The 16,866-nt window shown below is 33.4% G+C and overlaps 1 protein-coding gene across 1 annotated transcript; it reads right to left on the bottom strand.

Moving 5' to 3' along the window:
- Positions 1-1,144: 1,144 nt before the first annotated feature.
- LOC150104262 (stearoyl-CoA desaturase 5-like) lies at positions 1,145-16,569 on the bottom strand. The gene is made up of 5 exons (XM_090396441.1): positions 16,476-16,569; positions 15,348-15,608; positions 10,849-10,979; positions 8,809-9,014; positions 1,145-1,577 (listed from the first exon to the last, which is right to left on the bottom strand). Exons 1-5 carry the CDS (start codon positions 16,567-16,569, stop codon positions 1,145-1,147), a joined length of 1,125 nt encoding a protein of 374 aa, XP_090252567.1.
- Positions 16,570-16,866: the final 297 nt, after the last annotated feature.

Genomic DNA, 16,866 nt, shown 5'->3' with positions numbered 1-16,866 from the left:
CATGAAACGACCCTCTATCTCCGTATGAGACTAGCTAAATCGCGTTTAGCCGGAGGAAAACAGATAAAAGTTCCTAACGTCATGGAAAGGAATCGAAGGTAGGTCCTTTAGACCAAAGGGTTTCATCTATACTGATTGAGGTACTGAGGCATTCCTTTTCTTCATACAGAGATGAAATTGTATTATTAAATTGAGTTAATAAAAAATGCAACAGAACGATCTATATAATATAATCATCAATGCACAATAAATAAATTGGGCCATTGACATCAGTGACGTCATGGAATGATTCTACAAAAATATCGATTAAACAAAAAACGAAATCACTATGTGGAAAATTGAACAAAGCATATGTCTTAGACCTATTTCTATTCACATCTACACAAAGGCGGTCATTCACAATAAGGTTTGGTATTTTGTAGGTATTTGTTATAATAATATTTTTTAAAAAAAAACTCCAACTTCTTTGTTCTGCAAAGAAAACTGTCACAGAGAACCGCTTAGTTTGCTTTGTGGTATTCCTCTCTGCCGTGAAAAATTAGTTCCTGAAAAACTCCTTAAATCACAATTATATTCGCATTTATATCTCCTTCTAAGATAAATACAAGTTTTCAGTTAGGGATAAGATATTGGAAAATATTCAGACTGTTTTACGCAGATCGCGCATAACAATTGCTTGAAAATATATCTCTGAACATTTTTATTAGTTATTAGTGATTATTACTTATCAATATTTATTAGTTATTACTTATTAGATTATTAGTTATTTGTTTGATATATTGTTGGTCTGGTCCTTAGAGAGGTTTCCATTCTCAGATAAGAGTGAATCGGTTCGAACCTCATTGAGGCATTTATACATGTCAACCTATTTATATCAGTATGTTAAGCGGTAGATAACCTTCCTTAAGCTGGTGTAAGGTCACAGCTTTGCTTATTACATTTTTTGATTGTCTTGCAGAAATATAAACGGAACACGACTGTTACCATTTTTTTACATTTTGAGAAGTGTATTTTAAACTCAGCTTATGTTTTATATATTTTATTAATCTAATTCATTTTTATGTTTAAATATTGCATTTCTCATTTCCATGTATTAAAAGAAGTACAAAAAATCAATCAAAATGAAATTAAAATTGAAAACTGTTTAGTAGGAATAGGAATTGGCGTGGATGTGTTTCAGTTTAACCTCTTCAACAAGAGTAGGCGTCGCAGACTTCCGGTCATAGGCCAGCCCAAGAGTGTGCATCAAATCGATAAACATCGTAGTTATATTCAGCACCCATCCTAATTCACTAGTGGAATAGTCCCAAGGAAAGGTGTGATGGTAGTTATGAAATCCTTCTCCTAATCCGAAGAAGGAGACAAGAAGGTTTTCTCTAGCTTCGATGCGTTTGTCGTAAGGCTGATATCCGTAGTAATGTGCAGCACTGTTAACGAGCCACGTCAGGTTCAAAGATACGCAGTAACGATACATGAATCCTATAAAAAATCCATTCCAATAGGATTCACCCCACATCCAAACCGGCAACACAGCGGGTACCAAAACACCGAAAAGCAAAAAGAGTACTTTGTAGTATCTGGAAAAAAAAAGTCACGGTATGAGTCAACATTATTTTAGATAAAAGTAGCAAATAACTATGAATATGCAAATTATCGTATTCATGTTAAGTCAGAAAGCATATATAAAGATATTTGTTTTTGTTTCTGATATTGATATAGAAAGTTATTTCAATTATGTTCTCTCTTAATATTTGTAACATATCATGTTAAATATTATATGTTTACGTTACTTTCATCCATAAGAAGTTTGAAACCTCGATATACCCTGAAAACTACGATAGGATTAAGAATCAAAGAGTGCGAAAGAGGCTTGAGAATTAATTCCATGATCAGGGTTCGATTCTCGTCTCTGAAGAGAAGAATACTTATATGGACCTTTCAGCTAGCCGACATCATAAGGAAAGAGAAGAGTTTTCCTCCCAGTAACTTGCTTTATTCATCCCTCATTAGGCAAATACAGGAAGATCTCACTTAAAGCGAATTCCATATGCGCGATAATGTTAGCATGATTGAGTGAAATCTTTTTCACTTTTTCCCGCTTTAGGTTAGTGATTATTCAGTTATTATTCAGTTTTTACGTTATGCGAAATTTTACGTTACACGAAATTTTTTGTCGCCAATCTGCAGCGACCAGAAAAGCTGGAAGTCATTAAAAGACAATAAAGTGGCGCTAGTAATACAATGATTGTACGATACCTGGGATAAAGCGTGTCTACAGTTTGGAATATATTAAATATAAGAGCAAAGGATACAAACAACAAGGAAAACATTTCTACTGCTTCTTTAAGCATACAGATCACCCGAAATAGAATGCGTTTAATGATCGAGTTGGCGCCTTTTCTATCACTATGGAGTGAGGATTATAAACAGAAAAGAATACTTATTAATACAGGAAATCGCTGTCTATATTTTTACCTCATTGAAAGAGACCAAATTTCAAGAGAATGTGAGAGCTTTACTGCAAGTTTAGGATCTTTTTTGTCGCTTTAAAAATCGAACTGTACTGCATAACGTAAGATTAACTAGGTAATCTGCTCGTGCTGTATAAAGATTCTGCGGCAAGGTTTCCTGAAGAATTGCAAAGGATAATTCGGAAATGTGATTACGACGATCAAGAAATGTTCGCTGTCAACGAAATTGATCACTTTTGGAAGCGTATACCAACAAAATCTTTCCTAGCTAAAACTAAAACATCTCAACCAAGATACAAAGTATCTAAAGATCATTTTGCGATTTTATTAGTAGGCAATGCAGAAGGCGACTTTAAACTCCAGCCTATGTTAGGTTATCGCGAGCAAAATCCAAAATCTAACATTATTGAAGAAATCAGCAGAATTGGAAAAGAACTTGGATATAATGAACTTGATAATGAACAATGAGAAACCTGCTCGATTCCCATTCAAAACAGTTAAATAAGAATGATCTCCTTCAACTTGAAAAACAGCGTGCATATGAAGAATATAAGGAGTGCCAACAAGAAGAGAATGCTAGGACTAAGAAGCCAACTGAGAAAGATCTTGAGCTAGTTTTCACTCACATTGAGTATGGTAAGGAATGTTTGTTTGATGCTGATTCTGATATGGAATGAAGCTTCAAAGTCCACCGAATTCTTGATAAAAGATCACCAGCTATCGCAAATTGCATGAAAAGATGAAAACGTCGAGCACGATTCAAACATCTTTACTTAATGTTTTGTACAAAAGTAGCTCAGTCAAATGTTTAGACATTAAATAAAAATTTACGCAATTGATTTTTATTAACTTCGATAATTTTATCCTGTAATATAGCTTATACTGTAATTGTTTTCTCCCAAATTTACGCTAACTGACGGATAATAATAATGATGGATGAATTATACTTATTCCTATTGGTTTTTGCATTCGCTTAACGCGATTTTGCTTAGCCCTCTATAGTTGATGGATTAATTAATCGCGTTAAGCGAGGTTTTCCTGTAACGCATAGTTAACAGACAAATTAATATTAGGAGACGATACTGTAGATAGTGAGTGGTTGCGTGGAGTCAGTGTCCTCTCTTAGTGTCTCATGAGATTTTTTGGAGGTGTCACTTAATAAATAACCTACGTTTTTAGTGTTTAGAAAATATTTTAAGTAAAAGCGAAGGTATCATTATTCAGAGTGAAATATTGACAAGCCTCTCAAGCTGCTCACCATTTGAAATTCAATATTAAATACAGATTATTGTCAGTAAAAAAAAAAATTGCATGATGATTAGATATGGTGGTACTGAAATCATTAATAAAATTATATAGAAAATGTTCATTTTTTCTGAACTACGATATTGTATCACCATAATATTACTTGTATTGCCAATAGATATTTCCCAAAATTAAAGTGATTTTTGGAGGCTGGTTTGAAGAAAAGTCCTTTTTAGGACTTCCAGGATAACGAATGGCAATGCTGTAGCCAATGAAGTTTTAATTGAGGCTCGGCTATTGCCATTACCCAGCCATGACTATAGCTTTTAGCTCAATAGCACCCCATCCACACAGATTTTCCTCATTCAGATGATGGGATAAAGAGTCAAGGACTCAGTCCATCTCCCAGTTCTTTTAAGAACTTAAGGTATTTTGGAGGCTGTTGTGTTCCTGTTCATAAGGGACAAGAAAACGTAATTGATGATATGGCTAACGTCCATTATTCTAAGATCAATCCTTGAGTCTTTAACTAGTTGAGGTGTTAATCTCCCTTTCAACCTTCAATTCAACTCTTGTCATGTTTTGTATTATTATTATTATTATTATTATTATTATTATTATTATTATTATTATTATTATTATTTACAAACTACCTCCAAAATAGAAAGCATATCACACGTATCGGATCAAACCGAAGCAGAGAGCTACCAGTAACCTGTGGAGTGCCACATGGAGCTGTACTCTCCCCAACTCTATTCGACATTTACAAGCACGATATTAATCAGTTACCACTCAAAGGTAAGATATTCCAGTACGCAGACGATACAGCAATAATATCCATCCATAATAACGCAAGCATAGCCCAAACAAATATGCAACATGATATAAATCTGATCACAGACTGGCTCACGAAAAAGTCCATACACTTAAACTCAGAAAAGACAAAATTAATAATATTCAGAAATCCACTGACTCGACCAGTTGATAACAAATATATAACCACCCAACATCCACTTTCCAACACAAAAAACACAGAACAGCAAAACCACTACAATCACTCAGGTTGAAACAATACGATACGTTGCAATTTACCTCGATGCAGATATGAACTGGAATAGACATATAAAATATCTACACAACAAACTCCGAACAATGAGTGGCAAACTCTACAGATTAATATACGCCTAAAAACACTAATATACAAAGCACTATGCCAAAATATACTAAGATACGCTATAACAACGTATGCTTTCTGTGCACCCTACAAATTAAACAGATTAATGTGGCTACAGTACAAAATGACAAAACTGATCTTTTGGGAACAAAGAGAAAATCACGACCTTATAAACATTGCAATGGCAGAACACAAAATACTGACTACGCAGCCTTGCTAAAACATTATTTCGATGCCAACTACAGGACAGTTAGAAATACATACAGTATAACAAGACCTCAGACTACTAATTATATCACATATAAATACAATAATCACTACGGAAAGGCCATAACTTCCAAATCCCAGACATGATAAACAAATTACCTTTTGAATACAGAAACCATACAAACTACAATAGCCTAAAAAGAGCTCTAAGGACATACTACGAACAAGAAACCCGCACCCAAAATACCATACCAACTTAATGAAACACAATATATTCGCTCAGGCTTCCAGTTCAGCGACGCATCAGTACATTCCAATTTATTGAGTGTGTGTGTGTGTGTGTGTGTGTGTGTGTGTGTGTGTGTGTGTGTGTGTGTGTGTGTGTGTGTGTGTGTGTGTGTGTGTGTGTGTGTGTGTGTGTGTGTGTGTGTGTGTGTGTGTGTGTGTGTGTGTGTGTGTGTGTGTGTGTGTGTGTGTGTGTGTGTGTGTGTGTGTGTGTGTGTGTGTGTGTGTGTGTGTGTGTGTGTGTGTGTGTGTGTGTGTGTGTGTGTGTGTGTGTGTGTGTGTGTGTGTGTGTGTGTGTGTACGCGCGCGCGAGCGAATTTCTCAATCATAGATTCCGTAGCATCCTAACACAGCAAAAAAAAAATACATATAACCAACTGGTGTCATCCTCAGATAAGCTCACATTTAAGCTTAGAGGATGAAAGGGAAAAAAAATTAGTTCTCATCCAAGATGTATCATATGTAACCAAATGCATGTAATGTACGTATCACAAAAAAACCAATGTAAGTATTATATGTAAACCAATGTATTAATGTAAATATCACATGTAAACAAATGTAAGTAATGTATCATATGTAAACAAATGAATGTAATGTATATAATAATTGTAAGAAGTGTAGGTAATGTATATAATAACTGTAACAAATGTATGCAATGTAAAAAAAAATTATTTTAAAAGTAAATCATGAGTTTACATCGTATGTGTTTGAAAATAAGGACACATAATATTCAGATTGCATATGTGTAAATACTGTTGTATAATCACACCTTTTCATATTTGAAAAAAAAAATAGTAAACCACAACATGTAATATTATACAACTTATGTAACTCTGAACAATATACAGGGTGTTCGGGATAAATTTGACATATTTATAATTAATTATATTTTTCCGTAAGTTACATGTATTAACACACACTTCTCTTCATTTAAAAGTTTGGACCCTTCTTCATTCATATACAAGATGTCAGAAAGGATGGATAGCTGGAACTCACCTGAATCATGGAAGAGAATAACTTGTATCATGATGATTCGTGCCCGCCATCAAAATAAGGATATTACGACTGCTGCCCAATGCTCCCTGAATACAGTAAAAACAATCAGGCATGAACTAGAGACTTGCAATGGTGACTACGAGGATGTAGCAAGAAGAAAGATCCCTAGCAGACGATCTGATTGCGTTCGTACAGCAGAATTCCTCGCAAATCTGCAGGAACAGGTGTTGAAGAACCCTGGCATTGGAATTCGGGCTTTGTTCGTGGAGTTGCTAACTGTAGTCAAGCCCTGGATAACAAGGATAGCCAATGGTAGGCCGTATGTATGGCAGCAGGATTCGGCCCCTTGCCACACCTCTGGGAAAAGTCAAATGGTTGTCTGAAAATTTCTACGACTTCACCAGTCCAAATGTTTGGCCTCCAAACTCCCCAGACCTTAACCCCATGGATTATTTTGTATGGGGCGCAGTTGGAAAAGACACCAATCGCACTTCCAGTAATACAAAAGCCCAGTTAATGGATAAAATTAAAACAGTTTTTGCGGCCCTTCCCAGGGAGACTGTAGCATCAGCTTGTTCGATGCTACAGTCCCAGCTATAATAGCGGTATTCAATTGCGGGATGGATTTGTGATAAATATTGAGTTAGGAGCTGTGGACTTATTTTAATATTTTCCCATCCATGTTACTTTTGCTCCACATATTGTAAACCTTAACTACTTCTTAAATATTCAAATAGGCTGGAGAATTATCAAAAAGCGTATTTCCAATAATATGTTCCACGCTTTCAGAATCATGTGTAAATTTTGTGTATTCAATGAAACAGGATCTTGAAAAGTTTGCTTAATAATACAATTAATGCTTACCTGGTAATGTTGAAAAAAATATATAAATGGGCAAGATACAGCAGAATGCGATGAATTGCAAAATTAAAAGATTAATTTATTTTTGATCGACAATAACTTTCCATTTTCCATATATATATATATATATATATATATATATATATATATATATATATATATATATATATATATATATATATTATTTTTAAACAAAATGGATACTCTGAAAAAACAATTAAGAAATTTCTTCTGAACCCTCCTAAGCAGTGCACAACAGAGACTATTAATTTTAAAGGTAGCATCTCCATTCCATACATTAGCACAGTCTCTAAGAAAATAGCTAAAGTCCTTAAAAAATACAATATCAGGACCTTCTTCACCACACCTCCAAAAATCCGCTCTCTAATCAGCCATCCAAAACCTACTCATCACAACCTTAAGTACCCTGGAGTATATAAATTGTTGTGTGATTGCAATATCCCATACTTTGGTCAAACTAACAAATCTATTGAACAACGCATAGAAGAGCATAAGAGAGACAACTCATACAAAAGATCTCATGCAACTGCGTTATCCAGTCATGTTCTTTTTTGAAATAATCTTAATGATGACCAACAAAGCCACTCTGTATGCTGGAATAGATCAGAAAATATTTTTCGCTGTGAAGATGAATTTGAAAGGAAAATCGTAGAATCAAGAGAAATCCTACTGAACCCGATCCACTTAAATAATAATTTAAGTTATAACATCCCAGATAGCCATGCTGCAGTTATTCAATATTGGCGTTCACGTGAACTTGCACGCACAATTGCAACAAAGAATGGCACGCCAGTTGGAACAACTTGAAAAATACAACGTTTTTATGTATCGATTATGTGAGGCAATTTGTACCTGTAATTTCCAGTTTGTTTAAATAATTCAATGTTTATTAGTATTCCTTTCCTTTATAAATACCTGAAGAAGGCTGCTATATGCCGAAACTAGTAGTATTTATCATTAAAATCTTTATATGTTATCTCGGTCTTGGAGTCATTAAATCTATTTTTTGGAATGTATAACAACCGAGTAAAAGCTGATCGCCACATATATATATATATATATATATATATATATATATATATATATATATATATATATATATATATATATATATATATATATATATAAAAGAATACGAGCGATAGCTAAAAGAGAAATCAGAAAAAGACATAGAGAATCATGGAACAAATTTGCTTCTAATTTGTTCCATGGTAACTGTTCAGAGGTATGTGATGTATGATGACGTAGACAGGCTGTGGATCCTGATTGGCAAAATCCACGTTAATGATCATGGATTAGTTGACAGCTCTTCAGATGTGAACAAGTTGACTACTGATGACTCCTCAAATGATACAGAAAACTTTTTTTTTTCTGAATAACTTTTTCGAGAGGAATTACCAAATGTTTTGTTTTTGCAATATACTCTCATCATATTATAGAATCCCGATTATAAAATTACTGACCGATTCGTGTGTTACAAGGCTTATTAACAAATATGAATTAACACTACACTAATTCTGAGTAGATTATTAAACATTTTTTTCGTACCTTCTCTGAAATCTGACAACTGGATCAGCCAAGATATCACTCATGTCCACAGTTTTTCCTTTCTCTTTCACATCAGGATGTTTTCTCATCATCAGCCATCCCACATGTGCGAAAAAGAAACCTCGATTTATGTTATGAGGATCAGCATCTGTGTCAGCGAACTTGTGGTGCACACGATGATCTCTGCACCACTCATATATATCATTCTACAAAATCATAAATATTGCATTCCATTAAATTTTCATATGTTACAACTTAATATTATTAAATTATTATATTTTATATAATAATATTACATTATGACTGCTGCAAATATGACTGCTGCGGGTCCTGTCAAGCCTTGTTGTTTGCTCTTCCCGGAATCCGATTTAGGGTCTGGATGTCGTTAAGCTGTATGGGGATGTCAATTGCATCCCCATACAATTACATCCCCATGCAATTGACTAATATATATATATATATATATATATAGATATAGTATGTATAAAATATAAAAGAATAAGAGCCATATTATACCCACGGTAAAATATTTTCTACATCTAACTCTCAATCCTGAGATTTTTATTTAATAAGGTCAAAGCACTTTTGGTAACTTGTTTTGGTAAAATACTTATAAGCTCTGTATTCCTTTACCGTGGTAATTCAAAGCCTGGCTCCCACTGATGATACCTCAATGAAGGTTGAAATGGGTCTGCGTAGTGGCCCCTTGCCTATAATGTATTTAATACAGAGCTTATAAGGTTTTACCATAACAAGTTACCATAAGGTGTTTTAACCTTATTAAATGAAAAATTCAGTAGGAGAGATAGATGTAGAAAGTATTTTACCTTGGATATAATAAATGTTAAAGATACCAAGAAGCTCTGTATTACTAAAATCTTGGTATTTCTAGCTTGGCTTCCACTGATGAGATCTCAATAAAGGTCAAAACTGGTCTGGGTAGTGGCCCTTGCTTTTAATACATGGCATCATACATCTACTCTAGGAGATGTGCTTTGCATTAAGGGTAAATATTAAGAATAGTGGTCAGAGCTTATTCACCTTTTACCATGAGTTGCCTTGATCTTGCATTACGTGTGGGATCACCTTGACTTGCAATACTTGCAGGCGCAAACTTGATTGTTTGCTTACTTCGGAAATGGAGTAAAACCAGTTTTAAAATAGCTTGGTGTCTTTAACATTTATTATACCCAAAGTAAACTACTTTCTATATATATATATATATATATATATATATATATATATATATATATATATATATATATATATATATATATATATATATATATATATGCACACACACACACATATACACACTTTTGTAAGTATATTTTTGTTTCTCTGACTATCCATCGGAACTTACTTTCTGGACGTCCCTTATACATGTCATTCTTTTGTAAAAAAAACATTTAGTTTTCTAGTGAAACGATAATCACCGGTAGGATTAGAAAGAATAATGTTTAAATATGTTTCAATTATGCGATATGTAGATGTTAATTATACCTGGATTTAATAAAATCCTCCACATTCTATAGATTTCACATTGCATTTGAAATGTCTGAAATGATACAGTTCTCAAATTCTTCTTTGAAACTACAGGTATTTTATATAGTTTTGAAAATATCTAATTTATTGAACACGCACACACTTGACCCGGGTTTAGGTTTTGCAATTCTGATTTTTACTTTTACCTTAACATAGGTGATCCAAAAAAAACCTTGAGATTTTTAAAAAAGCAGATAATAGAAACACTTAATATAGATAGACTTAAAGACTGCGTATACGAGTAATAAACTCTGATATACCTTGCGGCCATGAAACCGACAAGAATTCTGCTGTTAAAAAGCCCAGATTTGCATCTAGTCTAGAACTTCAGAATTATAATGGTCTTTCAAGTGAATATCCAGATACACATGCGAAACCAACACTTGGCTTCAGATTTTTTCCCTAATTTTAAACAGTCACAACCATCTAAAATCTAAAATAGAGAAAAGTGGAGTAGATGATATAGTTTTAAAATGCTGATCAATCAATTCTTACCTGGCCAGCAACACAATTGAAGATCATTAACAGAACTCGAAGAGGGAGTGTTGCTTTGTATGATCGATGTGTCCACAGCCGATGAGCACCTCCTGTTATTCCAATTGCTCCAGTATAAGCGTAAAGAATTGCTGGAGTAATAAAAATATCGTACTTTATTATTTTTCAGTAGAAAATTCTTCATTCAAGCATAACATCTGATAAAAGATTTAATTAATAAACTGCATCTTACAAAAAGGAACATGCATGCATTTTAAAAAATAGTGGATATGTTGCAATTATGAGAGATAATATCGCATCGGTTAGTATTTTATACCGTGGCGGCAGATGAAAATTTTAAGTGGGGGTGGTGCATATACGAAATAAAAAAATAAATACATAATATTTTTTATTTATTTTAATTTTAATTTTTATTTTAATTTTACTATAAAAGTAAATATTTACTAATATTTACTTTTATTTTATATAATAAAAGTTTCGTATCTCACAGAAATAACGATACACTGCCCAAACGACAAATGTCGGAATCACTTGTAACGTGCAATGATAAGCGTAAACGAATATCGGCGAGTCTACCTGCAATTGGCGCGATAATTCTCACACTGCGTTAGATCGCAGTGCATTTGCTTCGTGTAACGATAATTGAAAAGTATACTTTTGTTCATATTTTCAACAGTTACCCTCGTCATAATTCAGCCTTGTATCTATAATAAATAAATAATTATATGTTATTATAACAAACTAAAATAAGATTTACAAAAAATAGTTCGCACTCACCACGAACACGCACCAATAACAAAAGTTTCGTATCTCGCAGAAATAACACGCAAGCATACGATACACTGCCCAAACGAGCAGTGTCGGAATCACTTGTAACGTGCAATGAGAAGCGCAAACGAATATCGGCGAGTCTAGTTGCAATTGCCTGAATGTGATAATTTCGACACTGCCTTAGATCGCAGTGCATTTGTTTCTTAATCTAAAGCGTTTATCGAACAGTTCCAATTATTAACTATTCAATCAATGTCAAAACATAAGCTATAACCTTTAACATATTGTATTGCATTTATATAATGTTGTAAGCATTGTTATTATTTAAAAACACAAACAATATTTAATTTTTTTCATTTTTTCCTTCGGGGTACTGCAGTGTCGCAGTGCTTATGTATGAGCCGCCACTGATTTTGTACACACTTAAAATCTTTCTGTACACTTAAACTGTTTACAGTAATTTATAATAATTATAACTAAATGTAAATTTACTTTAAATTATAATGCACGTTACATTAGAATGTAGTTTGAATTAAAATATAGGCAGTACTCGGTTTACGACGGTTCAATTAATTCCGATTCACAATAAGGCGAATGCTTGCGTGTGATTTCTTACTGTAGTGTGGTCTGACAGAAACGATGCTAGCAGGCACTCTAGTGTTTAAGTGTTTAACGTGATACATATTTGATACATATACTGCGTAAACGTATCAAACCTAGTTTTACTGTTGAATCTACCTAATTGTTCTATTTTTTTTTACATACATACGAATTTAAATTGATAAAGTACGTAATTACATACTATGTCTGATAAAAGAAGTGCAGAAAAGTTAGCAGAACTAAGTGTTAAGAAGGCGCAAAGAAGGGGTTCAGGAGGCACGGAAATCAATCACACATGAATAGAAGATGGAGGTGATTCGAAGAATTTGAAGATGGGCAGACATACTAACGTCTGTAGAAGTATGAACTTACCTCCATTGGCTATTACTACAATTATGAAAAATGCAGATAGAGTAAAACAGTCTGTGCAACAGTCTACGGCAGTGCTAAATGCAAAATATGTAAATTATAGCAGGGATAAACTTCATGAAAAAATGGAAAAATTATTATCATTATGGGCGGATGACTTGAATCAGAAAAACATTCCTCTAAAGCAGGCTATTATAACTGAGAAAGCAAAAACAATTTTTGAGGATCTTAAAAAGAAACATGGAGGCGAAGAAACATTTATAGGAAGCAAAGGTTGGTTCATGAGATTAAGTCTCGAAGTAAATGCCATACTGTCAAATTATGTGGTGAGGCGGCAAGTGCAGATGTTACGGCAACGGATGCTTTTCCTAAAGAATTTCAAGACTGTGTAGAACAAGGAAGTTATCCTTCTGATCTCATTTTTAATGTTGATGAGACTGGGCTCTACTGGAAAAAATTGCCATCAGGCACCTTCATTTCCTGCGAAGAACGTTCCATTCTAGGTTTCAAATCTGCAAAAGATAAACTTAAGCTTTTGGTGGGTGCAAATGTCTCCGGAACTTTGAAGCTTAAACCAATGTTGGTGTAACCATTCACAGACACCACTTTTTCAAAGGTCTAAAAGCCATGCTGCCAGTTTATTTGAAATGGAAGAAGAAAGCTTGGGTTACACGAGACGTTTTTATAGATTGGTGCACAAATTATTTTTGTCCTACCGCTTCGCTTCTGTAAAGAAAAAGAAAAAGAAAATTAAATGTAAAGAAAATCATCCAAGAGAAGCCTTCTCTTGGACAATGCTCCTGGATATTCTTAAAACCTTGCTGAAGTAAGAACACCATTGGATGTCAAGGTTGTTTATATGCCCCCAAACACAACATCGTTTTTGCAACCGATGAATCAGGGGATTATATCAATCTTCAAAGTCTATTACCTCCGTATAACATTTATGAAAATGGTAAGAGCCTTGGACACGTCAGGAAAAACTGTTAAAGACTATAGGCGGTCATTCGATATTTTTAAGGGCATTAACAACATCAAGGCAGCTTGGAGCGAAGTGTCAGCAAAGTGTTTAAAAGGAGCATGGCGAAAACTTCTTCCAGCATTTATGCACAACTTCGAGGAATTAGAGCAAGAGGAGAATGTTATTGAAGACGTTACCAACTTCGCCCGAGGGGTGGGATTGGACGATATTACAGCTAAAGATGTGACAGAATTCTTAGAGAGCCATGATAAACCGCTTTCCAATGAAGACTTAAAAGAATTAGCCGAACAATTAAGTCACCATCCAAAGGAGGAAAAAGACGAAGGTCCCCAGAGAAATATAAAATTGGCCGATTTATAGAGTATCCTTGCAAGCATAGAGACATTGACTGATGAACTCTGCGAAATGAACCACGATTGGGAACGAAGTCCGAACGTAAAATGGTGATAATCGCATTATATTCGACATACACTGAATTCCTCAAAGAAAGAAAAAGAAAATATAGGCAGTTAACACTGGATACGTTTTTCAAAAAAAATGCAGGTGATCCGAAACCAGGAACTTCAACATAGAAATATGTAACATCTTTCGAAGTTTCATATTTTTTGTATATAATTTTGTTTTGTTTTCGTTATTAATTATTTTATTTCAACAAATATATATGTATGTATTATCAAAGTCAAAGCTTTAAATACAGTAATGATACATATACTTTATGTGCATTTTTTTTGGCCTGCGCGGAACATAACTTTGTACCTTCCATTAAAATTAGGTTTACTCCGATTCGGTTTACGCCCGTTTTTTCAAGAACGGAAGTGAGGTGAAAACAGAGGGCTGCCTGTACAGTTTTCATTGAAATTTTCTTAAATTGTGATACTATTCTCAACTAATGATAACATGAAATGTATTATGTACTCAATATATATTCAATGTACTGTATTCAGTTCTACAAACCGTCATCTAGTCTATAAAAACCTCGTGATATTTCTAACTGCAATAAATCAAATTTAATTAAAATAGTATGTATTTTATGCTACGCTATGTAGATTATTCACTGCTAATAGATTAGATGAAGACTTATTTTTAAAATAAGAAGAAATACTCAGAAAATAGAAATTTATTTATACTATATATATTTTTATTATTTTTATTAGTATTTTATTTGTGATGTTGTCTTCACTATTATATTAATTCATACATTAATCTGTCCATTCTGGTTAGATTAATATATGAATTCTCGGAAGACATGAAAGAATTTACGAAACGACTAACTATTAAATATAGTTGTAATCGGTTAAAGCACCTGTAATGCTCCTCTTTCATACTTACACGATGATCAGAAGACACTATAAAAATTATGGATAACTACCGTGTTAGATTCAAACTTTAATTTAATATAAACCAAAATATGCATTCTTTGTTTCTTTGTATATATACGTATAGTCCAGAAGATGACCTTAATGTGGAGGTTGGAAACATCGAATGTATATTTTGGTTTATATTAAACTAAAGTTGTACTCTAACACTGTAGTTGTATCCATAATTTTCATAATGTGTCACCTGTAATGATGTTTTATTTTAAGAATAAAATATACAAAATATGCTTTTTTTTGCGTAGAGTTCATTTATGCATTGGAAATACCTACTGATGAACGGATAAAACGTGCATCTCGTTATTGGAAAATAAATATCAGCTTTATTTCTTAGGTGGTGAGTGTGAGCTTGAAACATTTCATTAATTATAATGATTAAAAACGTAACGTTTTTATAAACTTACCAAAAATTGGTGTTTTCCCCATTGCTGTAGTCACTACTAAATAAACTCCATACGCAGCTGACAGATGGAGTAATACGAAAAATGCGACATTTGGGAACCATACTATTTCTCGATAATTCCGCAATTTCTGCATGTTCCCAGTTTCTGACGAGGTCTGATCTTTTTGAGGGTGTCCATTCTCAGAAAACGTTTGTAATGTTTTCCTTTGTGCATTTCTTTGTGTAATCACAGTGCCTCTTGGGGATGTACGTAGTGACATGTCTATGAAAATGAAATATGCTTTATACAGATGATTTAAAAAAGTATATTTAATTTATCATTCGTTTAAATTTAAACTCAATATTTCATTTCCAACTGAAAAAAAGAGGAAAATCACTGCTTATTAAAATAACTCTGTTTAATCAATGAAAATTATTCACCATTAAAATTTAACCAATAAGACGATACTTTCGAGCAGAGATATGTTTTAGTCAATTGTCGACTATTCAATGGATATAGAGAAGTGGACTGAATATGTAGTACATTTCTAATGAATTTGGATTTCAAGAATTAATTTAAACTTTGGTTTTTTATGTTTAAGTAGGTTTTCTAACAACTGGTTAACTCAGTTCTAAACTTACGAGATGGAGATTTTCATTAAACAGGCGTCCAGTATCTCTTTCATTATCTTCAAATTTTATTTTTTGAAATATATTTCAATAAATCAGTAACCATTTTCATCTTTCTATTACCCAGATACACGTAAAATTGCTTACCCGTGATAAAATGAGCGTTTTATATCTGTCATTTTGACTTCCGTTAGAACTTCAAACGCTCACAGAAGTAATATTCCCACTCATATACATTCATCGATGTCATATACACGTGCACGCACGCACGCATGCGCGCGCGCACACATACACACACAGACACACACATTTACACACACATACACACACAAATGAATTATAGATGACGCTCCAAAATTCCTAAATTCTCTTTCTATGACGATTGACTAAATCAGGTACGGCATTTCCCATATAGAAATGTATCTTAAATCAGACGACAAATGTATAAATAACAGTTCTTTCAAAGAAGACAAGAGATCGCTTTAGTGCCAAAATACTATTGCAATCATTACTTACTTACCTTTGAATGATGATAACCAGTTGCCTTCGAGTTCGAGTGTCTTATTGCTGGATCTCAATGCTACTAGGGTACTCAAATTCTTTCTCACCACCATTTTATCTAATTTCTTTTCTTTTTTTTTCTTTCTTTTTTTTTCAATAACGTGACGTCCAGACTTACGTTATATCTCTCTGAAGAAACCAATCAATATTATTGGCCAAGCCACTATATATTAATTTCTATATATAGTTGCATGAATTCTTCCTTTCGAAGAATTGGTTTTTATTATGACATTTTAATAACCATTCAGTTCTAGATCAGATTTAGCTTTATGAAAATGTTGCATGCTAATACAAACTAAAGATCTTTAAATGTCTTACATTAGAGGAAAAGGAAAATTAATGGTTATCTG

Source organism: Typopeltis vanoorti, chromosome 8 (assembly GCF_054136105.1).
Source record: "Typopeltis vanoorti isolate ZY-2024b chromosome 8, IOZ_Tvanoo_1.0, whole genome shotgun sequence".
NCBI lineage: Eukaryota > Metazoa > Arthropoda > Arachnida > Uropygi > Thelyphonidae > Typopeltis > Typopeltis vanoorti.
This window is presented reverse-complemented; position numbering and strand designations above follow the sequence as displayed.

Excerpts from the sequence above, each read along its gene's own strand:
- LOC150104262 (XM_090396441.1), bottom strand. The coding sequence starts at position 16,569 with ATGGTGGTGAGAAAGAATTTGAGTACCCTAGTAGCATTGAGATCCAGC. Across the intron at positions 10,980-15,347 it reads GGGGAAAACACCAATTTTTG|CAATTCTTTACGCTTATACT; the intron begins GTAAGTTTATAA and ends TTATTACTCCAG. Across the intron at positions 1,578-8,808 it reads GTTGTCAGATTTCAGAGAAG|ATACTACAAAGTACTCTTTT; the intron begins GTACGAAAAAAA and ends TTTTTTTTCCAG.